Source organism: Macaca nemestrina, chromosome 10 (genome assembly GCF_043159975.1).
Source record: "Macaca nemestrina isolate mMacNem1 chromosome 10, mMacNem.hap1, whole genome shotgun sequence".
NCBI lineage: Eukaryota > Metazoa > Chordata > Mammalia > Primates > Cercopithecidae > Macaca > Macaca nemestrina.
In genome coordinates, this window is record NC_092134.1 from 93,690,968 (window position 1) to 93,706,858 (window position 15,891).

General features: G+C 42.2%; 1 protein-coding gene across 2 annotated transcripts in view; it reads left to right on the forward strand.

Annotated features, from left to right (window-relative positions):
- Window positions 1-7,463: 7,463 nt before the first annotated feature.
- The window catches only part of LOC105470142 (solute carrier family 2 member 13), a 369,854-nt gene continuing 361,426 nt past the window's right edge, over window positions 7,464-15,891 (forward strand). The window contains exon 1 of one of the 2 annotated variants that reach the window (XM_011721919.2): window positions 7,464-8,289. In XM_011721919.2, coding sequence (XP_011720221.1) covers window positions 7,737-8,289 — 553 coding nt within the window. In that variant the 5' untranslated portion in view covers window positions 7,464-7,736. The remainder of the gene's footprint in view (window positions 8,290-15,891) is intronic. The other variant, XM_011721920.2, reaches the window with a different exon arrangement.

Genomic DNA, 15,891 nt, shown 5'->3' on the forward strand with positions numbered 1-15,891 from the left:
TCCACCATAAAGGATCTCTGTCTCACATTTACTGACTCTTAGCATGAAAATCAACTTCAGCATTACCCAAAGGTGGTTCAGTGTAATCTAGGTATAAAAATTTTCCATGGTATACATTTGTATGGGTCCGTTTTCACATTGCTATAAAGATACTACCGGAGGCTGTATAATTTATAAACAAAGGAGGTTTAATTGACTGACCATTCTGCATGGCTGGGGAGGCCTCAGGAAATTTACCATCACGGCAGAAAGGGAAGCAGGCAAGAGAAGCATGAAGGAGGAATTTCTAAGCACTTATAAAGCCATCAGATCTCATGAGAACTCACTTTCATGAGATCAGCATGGGGGAAACTGCCCCTATGATCCAATCACCTCCCTCCTTTGACACTTGGGGATTACAGGTCCCTCCCTCAACATGTGGGGATTACATTATGAGATGAGATTTGGGTAGGAACACAGAGCCAACCCACATCAACATTTTAAAAATTGTGAGAGAGAATCTGGAGGGAAATTACAATAGCATGCTTTTGGATATATTGAGGTTGGCCACTCTTGCTGAAATGTTTTTTGCACAAGTTAATTTAAATGATCATTTTATTTTGCATGTGTAAGTACTACTGGCTGTGAAGATAAAAGTATCTTTCCAAACAGTGTTTGTTCATACCATGCAACATTATATGGACAATGAGTTACACAATTTGTATTATCAAATTTAAAGTTTTTGGTTTTTTTGAGTTGAGGGTGTAAGGAAACAGGAATTTATTAATTTATATAACTCCCCTCATTAGCCAATTATAAAATATATGTTGATTGTTTCAGCTGCATACTTTGCTTAGTTTTAACTTGATAAATTCATTCAATTTGGCTAAGTAGGGTCACAGTGGTACCATGCTTACTGTACTTACAATTTCCGACAGAGTGAGTGTTAAAATTGAGTTTCCAAATTGGATTCAAAATGCAAAACAAAATATATAAAATTGTTTAAAGCAGCAAGAAGCTCATCATGTTACAAGTTCAATTTAAAAGGTATTTTCCACTTGGGCCTGGTGGCTCATGCCTATAATCCCAGCACTTTGGGATGCTGAAGCAGGGGGCAGGTTGAGGTGGAAGGATCGCTTGAGCCTGGGAGGTCGAGGGTGCAGTAAGCCGTGATGGCACCACTGCACTCAAGCCTGGACTACAAAGCAAGACCCTGTCTCAAAATGTAATAAATAAATAAATAAAAATAAAATTATTTTCCACTAACTAGCTCAAATATTGGAACTGCCTGAAGAACTAATCTCAAACCAAATTAATCACTCTCAGTGAAAGAAAGTGAATTGTTAGTTTCATTAGTGAGTCTACGTTGAAACAAATACTTCCCATTGTTCTCATTTCAAATCACTGGATCCTGCTTAATGAGGGCATTCCTTGAATTCACAAGCCAAATTGTTTGGGTTTTTTGTTTGTTTGTTTCTTTTTAACTTTGATCATTTGTAGCTATTCATCTGGGTCAATAAAGAATACTTTGACATTCCACAACCAAAATTCAATTACTCTGGTTTTTTTCCCCTGTAGCAATTATTTAGTACATTGTGCTATGCATTATTGGTTACTTTTATATTTGGTCATGTGCATATTTTACTAGCTGAAATATATTACATTTGAGGAAAGGAACTAGGTACTATCCTTATGTGTATACATTGGAAACTTATGACACCTGAAAATGTTGAAGCCTTCTTGTCACTTTGGGGGAAGCCAGTGGAGGGCAAACCCAATATGCTAAGAATAGGAGAGTAGAGAAAGTGATAGAACCTGCTCCTTCATAACATTTTTGGAAAAAGCGGATCATGCCATTCCTGATGTTGCCCAACACTGGCCGTTCAGATTCATGCCTTATATTTCTGTAGCGTTCAGGACAGTTTGAATATGGATTATCTGTTAGAATTGAAATCATCCAATTACGAATACAGTATTATTATTCCCAGTTACAGAAGAGAAAACTGAAGCTTATAAAGAATAAGCTGCCCAAGGTTACACAGTCAAGGAAATAGCGTAGTGAAGACATGAAGTGGAGTCTTTGTGACTACATCTAGGCTCACTCCACCCCTCACCCCCAAATACACACGATTATCCATTTAACAGAACTCTTTCCCTATTCTTGTTATTAATATGATCTTCTTTCTTATGATGACATTCTTTTTTGTATCCCTGCCTCTTTTTCTCGGAGGAAGAAGTGTCTCTCTTCCTCCCTATGACTAGGCTAGCCTTGCCTCACCCTGTATGTTCTTGCTCATATCCTTTCCGCCTTCTTTGGGACTTTGTCCTATCAATCATTCCAGCTCTTGAATTGACTATTTCTTTTTACCTCAGCATCTAAATAAATTCATATCATACCTAATCCCTGCTCACACCCTTTCCCTTGATCCTGATAACTCTTGAAGCTACTCTTTCTTTTATTACATTTAGCAAGAGGCTTATAGAAAATGTAGCCTATGTTTCATATTTCTCCTAATTTTATCTTAATTAAAATTGCTCTCTTAAAAGTCTCTGAGGGGAAAGAGACACTGCAACTCTCCCTACCCAAAGGAGGAAGAGATGATATAATGATGTGTCACAGGCTCTATTGCTGATTGGGTCACAGTTACTAGAGGGAAGAGTCAGTGTATGTTAAAAGGTCATCCATCCCTCATGCTTTATTGTGCTTCCTGCTCCTTGTCTCTCTGTAGTGGCAGATCCAGACAGGGCACTGGCCATTGGGGTATGCTGACCATCTTTTCTTATTTCCCTCCATTCTTGTCTCCTTCCTTTCATCTTTTTCCTCCTCCTCCTTAGAGCAAGTCAAAGAAAGCTTCTTGCAGGAAGTACTAAACACCCAAGTATCTCTTATACCTCATAACCAAGCCATAGGACCCATACTTTACCTTTGTACTTATTAATAATATAATATCTTTATTCTGATGCTGCTATTGCTTATTATACATACAGAGAGAAGGAATATTCAAAAGGATGGGATTCTGGCATTACTAGGTTTTGTGAAGAAAATGCCATCAAAATAACATTCTGATTCTTAGCAGTCACCATTCATTGACTTTCTCTCTCTCTCTTTTTTTTTTTTTTTTTTTTTTTTTTTTTGAGAGAGGGTCTCTCTGTTGCCCAGGCTGTAGTGCAGTGATGCAATCTTGGCTTACTGCAACCTCCGCCTCCTGGGTTCAAACGATTCTCCTATGTCAGTCTCCCGAGTAGCTGGGATTACAGGGGTGCGCCAACACGCCCAGCTAATTTTTATATTTTTAGTAGAGATGGGGTTTCACAATGTCAACCAGGCTGGTCTTGAACTCCTCACCTCTGATGATCTACTCACCTCGGCCTCCCAAAGTGCTGGTAATACAAGTGTGAGCCTTTCATTGACTTTCTATTATAAAAATCAAAGACTTTCCATGAGTTTTCATTCTCTTTGATCTCTATATAATATAATTGATTATCTTAGCCAGTTCTTCCTTCTTGAAATGGTTTACTTGTATTTTATGCCATGTTAACTTACTAATTACTTATGGCAACTCAAGCCATAAGTATGTTGGTTTTACTGCCAGCATGTATTCACCTGACTTCTGGCAAAATAGTACATCAGATTTCTGATGGGAAAACCTCCTATAGTCTCAGCCCATGTAATTTACACTCACAGCTCATGATGTGGGTGTTAATTGGCCCTAGCCTGATCATCAAACTGTAATCTCCCAGTCTGCAGTAACTGGGTCAGGAATGGGACCACGACTGGCAAATCCAATTAGATACAATATGAAGTTTGCTAGGGCTTTGGAAAAAGAGGCTCTTTCTCTGTCCTTTCAGACATGAGTGGAAAAGGGTATTATATTAGGCTATTTTTTTATTTTATTTTATTATTATTATTATTATACTTTAAGTTCTAGGGTACATGTGCATAACGTGCAGGTTTGTTACATATGTATACTTGTGCCATGTTGCTGTGCTGCACCCATCAACTCATCAGCACCCATCAACTCGTCATTTACATCAGGTATAACTCCCAATGCAATCCCTTCCCCCTCCCCCTTCCCCGTGATAGGCCCCGGTGTGTGATGTTCCCCTTCCCGAGTCCAAGTGATCTCATTGTTCAGTTCCCACCTATGATTGAGAGCATGCGGTGTTTGGTTTTCTGTTCTTGCGATAGTTTGCTGAAAATGACGGTTTCCAGCTGCATCCATGTCCCTACAAAGGACACAAACTCATCGTTTTTTATGGCTGCATAGTATTCCATGGTGTATATGTGCCACATTTTCTTAATCCAGTCTGTCAAACACCAAAAGCAACTGCAACAAAAGCCAAAATTGACAAATGGGATCTAATTAAACTAAAGAGTTTCTGCACAGCAAAAGAAACTACCATCAGAGTGAACAGGCAACCTACAGAATGGGAGAAAATTTTTGTATATTAGGCTATTTGTTGCTATAAAGAAATATCTGAGACTGGATATTTTATAAGAAAAGAGGTTTAATTGGCTCACGGTTCTGCAGGCTGTACAGAAAGCACAGCACTGGCATCTGCTTCTGGAAAGGTCTCAGGAAGCTTACAATCGTGGTGGAAAGCAAAGGGGGAGCAGGCACATCACACGGTGAAAGCAAAGGACCAGATCTCCTGTGAACTCAGAAGGAGTTCATTTATCATCAAGGAGATGACCCAAGCCATTCATTTGGGATTCACCCCCAGGATCTAAACACATCTGGTCAGGCTTCACCTTCAACCCGGGGGATTACATCTCAACATGCGATTTTGGTGGGGACAAATATCCAAACTATCTCAGGTATAAGGCTTGGAGTTTGCTGTAGCCCTTTGAGCACCACATAAAATTTAAGAATGGAGCCTAAGGAGCAAGAAGCAGAGTGGAGAAATGGACCTCTATGTGACATCCTAGTGTTTTTAGTCCTTTATCCACCTACACTTGACGCCAACTTATTAGAGACTTTTCAGATTCTCACAATAGCCAATAAATATTCCCTGTTTCCCATTATTTTGGCTTAAACTAGTTTGATCTCGATTTTCTATCTCTTGCAACCAAAACAATTCAAAAACAAACAAATAAAACAACAGTACCTGTATATGTATTTTACTATGTACATACACATGCATATAAATGCATAGAGAAAGTTCTGGAAAGATACATTTCAAAGTGGTAGAGGTGGTTATCTCTGGCGAAAGGGGTCTATTATGGTGGGAAAGATGATTGAGAAGGGACTTTTGGCCTTTCTTTATTGTTAGACTGCTTTGGAACATGTTCCTGGAGGTTGTAAAGCAAATGTCCTCAAAGCTGGAGTGTAGTGGCACGATCTCGGCTCACTGCAACCTCTGTCTCCCTGGTTCAGCCAATACTCTGCTTCAGCCTCCCGAGTAGCTGGGATTACAGGGGCCTGTCACCATGCCCGGCTAATTTTTGTATTTTTAGTAGAGTCAGGGTTTCACCACTTTGGCCAGGCTGGTCTTGAACTCCTGACCTCGTGATCCACCCACCTCGGCCTCCCAAAGTGCTGGGATTACAGGCGTGAGCCACCGCGCCCGGCCTCCAATGCCTTTTTTTTCACGCCACATTTCTTTTCAAATGTAACCTGACCGCAGATATGTAACTGTCCTAATACGGAACAGAACTTTTTAAGTAGTTTCTTGTTCTTTGACCCCAAAGCTGAATTTCAAGCAAGGGATGCTCAGGAACCAAGATGTTCACTACACCAACTGAAACAAAAAGTAGTTTACTTCATCTCAGCAAGAGGGAACTGTCAGAGTACCAGATGCTTCTCATCTGCGGAGCCCTTCTCTTCAGAAGCCGTGGGAATTGGTTCACCACCAGGGGGCGCAGTTTTACTGTACCGTGGTATGCCGCGGAAAAGGCGCGCTCTCACCTGCAATATTGTCCGAGGTCTGAATATTAAAGAGTTCATTGTTGCCGATCTAAAGACTCTCTCTGTTTAACTGATCCCTGGGAATGACGGTAGAGCCTTGCTTTAAAGCCAGACGATAAAATTTAAATAGTTAAGCCCTTTGGGTTCATTAGTTTATTTTCCTTGTTGCTGGCAAGGAAAGTGCTATATTGTAGAGATAATCTTGACTGATAATCAAAATGAAAGCAGTTTTGACAAATTCTAATATAAGTTTTTATTGAAACAGGAATCACAAAATCCTTTTGTCTAAAAGGAAAACAGTTTTAGCTGCATGAAAAATAGGCCCCAGGCTAAGAAAGCTTTTGCTCAAATAAGGGAAATAAAAGAGCAGTGGAGTTGTAGGAATAGAATCCTATGATGCTTGACTTTTTGCCCTCAGCCTGAAGAATGAAAGCAAATCAGAGGGACAAAACATCTTTAGCAGTCCCAGCTACTAGGGAGGCTGAGGCAGGAGAATCGCTTGAATCTGGGAGGCAGAGGCTGCAGTGAGCCGAGATAGCGCCACTGCACTCCAGCCTGGGAGACAGAGCAAGACTCTGTCTCAAAAACAAAACAAAACAAAACAAAAATCTTTAGCCCCTGATGCGGAACTGTATAACGTAATTTTAAAACATTTAAATTAAAGGGGGGAAAACCCCCAAATGAACCAACAACTGTTCATTCACTCAACAGTTAAAAAAATAAGTTGCAAATCATGTCATCTTTGCTTTGTTTCAAGTAAATGAAGCTGTTAAAACAATGCCTCATGGAGGGCAACAGTGGGGATTCTCAGGAGAGAAGATATCCCACCTTTTGGTTATCATGTTGGGGCAGGGAGGTGGAGACTGCCTGCCGAATCACAAATCAGGGTCTTGGGTTTTCTTTGTTACTGGGAATTACACGTTACATGAGTGGAATGCATATTGTGAATTTTCTTTTACAGGTCAGGGATCCATGGAAGGAGGTTTGGGATTCACCCCAGGAGATATTTTATCTCCGTCCTCAAAGAATCAAATGTACCATTCCTTTAAAATAAGCATACATTGAGGAGGGACTGGCGATGAGAGTGGAAACTAGCTATAGAAATGGGAGAATGCAGCCCTGAATTGCTCCAGAACAAATACATTTAATGCCAGGGAAGTAGACCACGCTGGGTAATGTCACAATACTATAAAAGGAAGGGTACTTGCTAGGTCGTATTCTAGGATAGTTTTTCCAGCCCTATCTCCAGGCTGCTGGAAGGACAGTCAGGCTGGTTTAGGTGCTCTCTCCCTACCCTCCAAACAGCGCAAACATTCTGGGTGGCTTCCAGACTGCCTGGTGGCATCGCCAAATTGGCTTGCTCCACCGCTGCAGCTCGGAAGGCAGGGTTAATTCCATACAGTTGCCAGAGCCCTAAATGAGGGAGCCTAGGTCAGAGGTCGCACCCACCGGGGAGGGCGGGATTTAGGGGTGCGGGGCGGGCTGAGCCTGGCTCCGCCCAGGGAGGGGGCGGGACGCTTTCCGTGCCCCGCCCCACCGGCTCGCGGTTGCACGTGACCCGCGGTTCCGCCTCCCGCCCGCTCCGCAGCGCCAGCTCGGCAGGCGCGGGGTGTGAGTGTGGAGTGAGACCCGCCGGGCTCCAACTCCGCAGCGCCGGAGCGCGGCGGGCAGCAACTTTCTCCCGGGAGCGGCCGTGGCGGCGGCTGCTGCCGTGGCAGCCGGAGCGGAAGCCGGGAGGAAGAAGGCGGCGGCGGCGGCTGTTGCTCCCGCCGGCTCGGGCTGTCCAGCTCGCTGAGACTGCCGGCCCGCGGAGCCGCGTCCCCCCGGGCAGCCCCGGGCCCCTGCCCTATGTCCCGCAAGGCGAGCGAGAATGTGGAGTACACGCTGCGGAGCCTGAGCAGCCTGATGGGCGAGCGGCGCAGGAAGCAGCAGGAGCCGGACGCGGCAAGCGCGGCCGGGGAGTGCAGCCTCTTGGCGGCCGCCGAGTCGAGCACCAGCCTGCAGAGCGCGGGCGCGGGCGGCGGCGTCGGGGACCTGGAGCGCGCGGCGCGGCGGCAGTTCCAGCAGGACGAGACCCCCGCCTTCGTGTACGTGGTGGCCGTCTTCTCCGCGCTCGGCGGCTTCCTGTTTGGCTATGACACCGGGGTGGTGTCAGGGGCCATGCTGCTGCTCAAGCGGCAGCTCAGTCTGGACGCGCTGTGGCAGGAGCTGCTCGTGTCCAGCACGGTGGGGGCGGCTGCCGTCTCGGCATTGGCCGGAGGCGCCCTCAACGGCGTCTTCGGCCGCCGCGCTGCCATCCTCCTGGCCAGTGCCCTCTTCACCGCCGGCTCCGCGGTGCTGGCCGCGGCCAGCAACAAGGAGACGCTGCTCGCCGGCCGCCTGGTCGTGGGACTCGGCATCGGTGAGTTCGGGCTCCGCTAAGGGCGCACGGGACCCCAGTGTCACCGCCCTTGACCCTGGGTGTTGCGTGCCTCTTGCCCATCGGGGTCCTCGTTGGGTCTCGCCTGGTCAGAGAATCCTCCATTTCTCTGGCCTCTAGAGCCCATCTGTTGGTCCAGCCTCCAAGGCTCTCCCGGGAGGTGGGGGGTTTGAGGGCGGGGGGTCACTGTAGTCTCCCTCGAGCCCACGTGGAATCTTTGATCGTCCACGGACCAGTCAGTCCGAGTAGTTGTTGCCTCTCAGCACTTCCAGGAACCCAGCTGAGCCCCAGCTTTTTCCTTGATCCAGCCTAACCTGATGCTGCTTCTTGAGCTTACGAGGGTCTCTGTTTTCCTGCACTGTCCCACCTTCCCTCTCCACTGCTACCCCTTTCCTTTTCTAGGGCTCCCAGCCTGCAACCTAGAACGTCGTCAAGTTACAGTGAGATAATATTTAGAATTAAGTAATTCCGGACTCTGAAAGGTTTATTAGCTACCCCTGCCCTCTTTCCTTATCTAGCATTTGTCTTTAGATGGTATCTCCTTTTGCTTTTATGCTTTTTCTATTGCCTTTCAGCTTTCATTCTTTTCCCAAGTGAATTCCATTCTCCTCTGTTTTTCTAACTTTTTCATTTGAATCCTTTTTTATCCATTCTCCTCTTTGTTTTGCCTCTCCTGTTTTCCAGTTGGGAACCAAATTATCTATTAAAGGTCATATTCACTTCCTGAATTCATTTAGGAGGTACTCCCCCTGTGGATAAATGCCCAGCAAGATAAATGATTGGAATTTACTTCAAAAATGAAGGCATTAATGTTCTCCTGGCATTGATTTTTTTTCACCCTGGTTGCTGAGCAAGGGAGGTACAATTGGCAAGTTTTTGGCAGAGGGAAGCCATTTAGAATGTGCTCAGTATTATTAGAAAGCACTTTTGAGGGAAAGTGGGGGGTTGTGACTTAAACCTCACTAGAATTTTTCTAAGATACACTGCTGATGCCTTTTTAATGTTTCGTTTCATAATTCAGTTTTTTGTTTCCCTTAGGGTGCTGTTGAAGTATTTCTTCCCCATGGCTGGGGCTTGATGAAAGCGCTTTAAACCTGGGGCTGCTAGTGATCTGTGTATTCACCACTTGTTTCATGTTTGTGCTTTTCACCCTTTGTCTGTGGGTTCTGAAGGGAAGCAAAGGCCATATATTCAACTCCACATGCAGGAACCATGAGCCTAAAACCCAGCTCGCTGCACTTTATATTCAAAGTTTGTCAGTAGTGACCTTCCTTTTGCTTGTTTATTGTACTATTAGGAAAGGTAGGGCAAAGCTCTCAGTAACATATTAAGTTGGCACAAAAATGTCCAAAGTGACCAAAAAATCCAGCTGAAATGAAACCTCTTTGTATGGAAACTACTTGCGCCTTCAGGACCCTTCAACAAATAACCTGCTAAGTGACCACGATTCTTTTCTCAGCATTGTCTGCTTGGGACATCTGGACTTTTTTTGTTGCTTCTGACATAGAAATAACATCATTTTAGGTAGCAAGAATTGTTCTGTCAACCTGAATCTTTTCTGTAATTTTGAAATTGAATCATGATTTGCAGAACTCTCTAAATGAAGCTTCCTAGTGTTTTGCTATGGCAAGTATTGGTTAAAATTTTGGGTATTATGTTTAGTCTTTTTATCTGACCTGCAAATTGAGCCCTGTTCTGTGTAAGATCCCCTTCCAGATATTGTGGGCAGAATAGTGAGAAGAATGTATTATACTTTAGTAAATGTAGCAAGGTGGGACAAAAGCAATGTAGAACTTGCTAAGCTTTATAACAGAGATTCTCAGAGATAGCTGATGAATTCAGAGAGGGTACAGTTATCTCCAACAGAGGGAAGCCAGAAGCTCTTACCAATGGAAATGGTATGTTGACATGTCAGTATTTTAACAGAAATGAGGAAGGGACCTTCTAAGCAAGGGATAAAATGGGTAAAGGAAGGAAAGCGTAGCGCATACTTGGGGAATAGGTGGAAGCAGCAATAGAGGACAAAGCAGGAGATCAGATTGGAAGTACGGGTGTGCAAGAGCTGTGGAGGCCTCTCTGTCGTGCAGCCTCATTCTGTGGTCTCTGGGCTGATTGGTTCAACAGAGAAGCCCAGTTTAGGTATGGTCTTCATTCAGTTCTGGTGTAGCCCATCTCACTTCCAGAAACATACCTCTCAGAATAGAAGCCCTGAGGCAGTTTCGTAAAAGCCCTCTTCATTTACAAAATGAAGAATGTTTTAAGATCATAAACAGGCTTTGAAACAGGCCATGTTCAAAACAAAACAATAATGAAATAAAACCACTTCAAATTAGGATCTATGCAAAGCATGTAATTATACAAATAAAATCATTAAAACTTAAAAGATCACTAGCCTTCCAAAAGAAATCACAAGTGTGTGTTTTTTGTTTGTTTGTTTGTTTGTTTTTTAAGCTACAAGGAAATGGGTTCCTAACATGAGCATTTTTTGAGGGACATTAAATCAGTTTGCTTGTTTGGTACACTAAATCTGGGTTAATTTTATGCTATTGTTTTTTAAGTAGTTAAATTTTGTGTGTAGTCAGGGATTTGTTGTTTTGTCCTTATGATAGTTAGTAAATGTTGATGAATAACAAAATGTGGCTTTTGATGCCTTTTTCAGACAAGTTTGCTGTAAGAACTTCCTTCCTCCACATGTTTACCTGTGGTAAAATATAAGGCCCATGTGGGTCAGGGATTTCTGTTCATTTTGTTCACTGATACATTCCTGCCACATAGGAGATACTTATTGAATAAATGAATGGTGAGCAGAAACGGAAAAAAATCCAAATTTCATTGCTGGTCGAGTAGCACTTTAAGTTAGTTTAAGTTCTTTTCAAAACACAAAAATAGTGCATTATCAAAATACTTGAAAGGCCATCTAAAGGTTTTGGTTGTAATAGTTTAATGAAATCATTATCTATTCAACACTTGCTAATTGAGTTTCCGTTATTGATCCTGTCAGATATGGGGCAGGCAGTAATTAGATAAAAACCCCACCTTGGAGGTGTTCATTCTGTAATGGAGTAGAAAGATACATAAACAAGCAATTAAAATAGACATTTCTCCATAGTGTCAGATGACACACAGAAGAGTGAGTGGTCAGTTGATTCTTTTAAGGGAAAAAATGGAACACAGGATTGAGGAAAGTTCTACAGTGGGATATTCAAAGTAGGGTTTGAAGAGTGAGTAGGTATTCAGCACATGATGTAGATGAAGTCAGAAAAGTGCTTGTTTAGTGCTTTAGTATGTGCAAGACCTGGTGGTAGTACTTTACACATATTACCTCATTTAATCTTCCTGAGTCTGGGAAATGGGTCCCGTTTTGTTGGGTGTGGAAACAGTTAAATGGCAAGGTCACTGATTACAGAGGCAGGATTAAAAAAAAAAACCTTGAGTCTTTTGCTGTATTACCCTACTGGACATTTAAGGTGGAGTTAATAACTGGTGTAAAGGCACAGAAAAATCAAAGCAGTGTTTGAAGCATAGGTGAGTGAAGGGTGGTGATGGGGTGGTCATGAGACTAGAATGTTTTGGGGGGATTAGGCTGAATATAGTTTATTTGGTCCTGCCTATGCAGGGAGAGCTTTTAGAGGTTTTTAACAGTAAATAATATAATCAGATTAAACATCCCTTGAATCTGATATGTGAGGGTTTTTGTTTTTCCCATTATGCTTTTAAGTTCTTTTACTTTCTTCCTTACGGCTTCTCATGTCTTTGAAATTTTGGGTATTAGCAGTCCTTTGCTGAGATGGCTACTATAGGATGGGTAAAGCATAGCATGTGACCATTAATTACTGATATGGGAGGAGTCAGTGGACCCTTCAGCAGAAACCTTTGCAGAGGTGAAGATAGCAAGGAGTAGAGTGTAGTTATTAATGAGTATTAAATGAATTGCGTAGTAAAAGACCTTAAGTATCAGAAGTCAGGGAGATGTGTATTTCTTTTGATTTAAGGATTCCGTTTTCTTGACTGGTTGTAACAAAATTACCGAGTGCCTGTTTTAAATCGGGCATTATTTTGGGTTTTCTTTTCTTTTTTCTTTTTGGTTCACCAGAGGCATCTTTGGTTCCTCTAGTTTATTTTTCTCTTTTACTTGATTCCTGACACTAGACTTTCTCCATTTCGCTGCCTGCTACCATAACCACCTGAACTTTTTAAACGTGAAAAGTCAAATTTGAAATAGGACATACATTTTCCATCTCAGAAATGATTGTATTCTAACAGCGTTAATCATTTTTTTTTTTTTTTTGAGATGGAGCTTTACTCTTGTCGCCCAGGCTAGAGTACAGTGGTGAGATCTCGGCTCACTGCCACCTCCACCTCCCAGGTTCAAGTGATTCTCCTGCCTCAGTCTCCCGAGTAGCTGGGATTACAGGCACCTGCCCCCCATGCGCACCTAATTTTTGTATTTTTGGTAGAGACAGGGTTTCACCATGTTGGCCAAGCTGGTCTCGAACTCCTGATCTCAGGTGATCCGCCTGCCTTGGCCTTCCAAAGTGCTGGGATTACAGGCATGAGCCACCATGCCCGGCCCAGGGTTAATCTTATTTTGTATATTCTTTACACGCAATCCCATTATCAGGTGTTTGTTTAGCAGTATTGTACCTATAATCAAGGTTTTTAAGTATGGTTAGTTACAACAGGATTGAAGAATATGAGTTTGCTCATTTGCTTTATTTATTTTCTATCACCATGTATTTCCCATGCATAACACACAAGAAATTGTCTAGAAAAGACAAAGTACAACAGTATACTACTATTAACACTGTTAGCATGTATACGGTCAGTGAAAAAGCATACCTATTAGCCCTTTCTCCCTGGTATTGGCATTTATTCTACTGCTCATTGTAAGTGGTGATTTAGGGTCTGTGTGGGGAATATCAAGAAGTCTTTAAATTTGATAGTCCCCAGTATTCAAAACCTTTCCTGAGAATTGACATACTAATTTATACAGCACTGGATTCGTTGAATTAATCTTAGATTTACATCAGTTTCTCCTGTGTCAGCCTCTTTCAGGACTCCCTCTACTGGAACACAATTTGTAGCTGTAAATTGCAGCTTGTAATTAGTACATTATGGCCTGTTGAGTAATACTTTTAAAAATACCACATTTTTGTTTTTCAAACAGCATTTGAATTCTTCCTCAGTGCAAATGAAATGTAAAATCTTGTTTGATCAAAAAATGCAATGTTGAGATCAGTGTCAACAAAGAATGTCATTTAAGGTAAGCATAGTTGGGCGGAAGCTTTAAGTTTCAAATAGTTAATCAGCTAATATACAGTTTTGCGGGGAGGTGCTCAAATTTGTTTTTTTCCCCTACTCCCCAATTTCTGTCTGTTTGGTTGTTTTTGAAGGCAGGAATTCTGTACTGGATTTATGCTCCCTACTGGTATGAAACTGACACATGAAATAAAGCCTCCTTTGACTTCTTGTATTTCCTTGTTTTATACACATTAACAGCTTTGCTCCCTCCCCTTTTCTGTCTGGCAGTGTAGGGACTGACATTGCAGTTATAGTGAGGATTATGATCTAATTGTGTTTGCCTGGTAGTATAGCAACACCCTCTTCAAGTGAGTTGTCAGTAAGATAACGTAAGTCTGTTAACATGAGTTATGTGAAATTGTTCACGTGACTTCCTTGGAAAACACTGTGCTTTTTCATTCATCCCTTTTTCCCTCTTCTGGATTATAAACTTAAAGTAAGAATGCACTCAAAGTTAACTGACTTCACACTAACATCTTTGGTTTGAACACCTTTAATGATGTAGAAACTGCTAAGAGAACTGGACTAGCAAGCAGTCGTTGCTGTCTTTACCCAAAATCACCTGAGTGTAATTTTCTTTTTCTCATATTGAGCTTGGTTCCTTTGTCCATCTTTCTTGTCTACACCTTTTTCCATTTCTTTATCTTTCTTTTTCCTGTGACCCGTTAGAGTCCGTAAATAGTAGCAACACTTCTAATAGCAGCTATTGCTAATAGTATCAAAACTTCCGTTGTCAGGAGGAAAATTCATACTCACCAGAAAAGCCTCAAACATTTTGCACATATAAAATTTAATTTCTCTGGTTGTAGAAAGAGAAAAAAGTTTTACAGGGACTTCTAAACTCAAGTTAAGAGTACTACATGCTTTCTAGTTAGGCCTTTTATTAAATGCCACTATTTGAAATGGTGCGGTCTGCAGCATATGTCCAAGGCCACATGGCAGGAGCATCATTTCACAGCAGGGCCAAGCACTGTGGCAGCTGGTCACCAGCGAGCAATGGCACCAGTGTTCTTCTGATTTTAGTGCTGCCCTGCCCTGCACTGGGAGGAGTCTAGGCAGTCCATCCTTGTGGCAGGGTGTGGATTGGCCATCAGCTTAGCTGCCAGCGCCCTGGAAATAGTACCTAAGACTTGTTGAATGCTTACACTTCTAAACATTTTGCACATGCTAATTCACATAGTCTTCATAATAACCCAGGGGGATAATACAGTTACCTTTATTTTAAGGTGAGGGTATTTAGGCAGAAAGAGATGAAGTAACTTTCTCATGATCACAAAGCTACTGGGTGGGGCCGGAGTTCAAACCCAAGAGGTCTGGCCTCCCAGTCTGTGCTCAACCAGTCTGTGACACTCACTCCTCCCTGAAACTGGCATAATTCTTCTTTACCATGATATATCATGTGGACATTACTTTTGTTTGTTTTAATATAGATTTTTTTTTTATTGTGGTAAAGAACACATTACATTTATACTCTTACCCATTTTAAGGTGTGCAGTTTGGTATTGTTGGGTATATTCACATTGTTGTACAACAGATCTCTAGAACATTTTCATCTTGCAAAACTGAAACACTGTATCTATTAAACACAAATTCCCCAGCCTCTCTTCCCTATCCCTTGACAACCCACCTTTCTGCTTTCTGTTTCTATGATTTTTACTGTTTCGGATACTTCATATAAGTGGAATCATGCAGTATTTGTCCTTTGCTGGCTTACTTCACTTGAGGTTTATCCATGGTGTAGCATATGATAGAATTTCCTTCCTTTTAAAGGCTGCATAATATTCCATTGTGTATGTGTGTGTGTGTATATATATACACACTCATATATACATATATACACATATATGCATATATACACATATATACACATATATATGTGGCATTTAATCTATCCATTCATCTGTTGATGGACCTTTGAGTTCTCTCTCCTTCTTGGCTGTTGTGGATATTGCTGCAATGAAGATGGGAGTGCAAACATCTCTTTGAGATCCTTCTTTGAAGTTTTTTGGATATATACCCAGAATTGAGTTTGCTGGACCATGTAGTAGTTCTATTTCTAATTTTTTGAGGAACCTCTATCCCGTTTTCCATAGTGGCTGCACTCCTCCCAGTGTAGGGCAGGGCGGCGCTAAAATTGAGAAACTAGGGTTCCAGTTCTCAATATGCTCACCAACATTTGTTGTTTTCTTTTCTTTTGACAGTGGCCATCCTAATGGATATGAAGTGATATCTCATGGTGGTTTTGATTTACATTTCTCTTAGGATTAGTGATGTGAAACATTT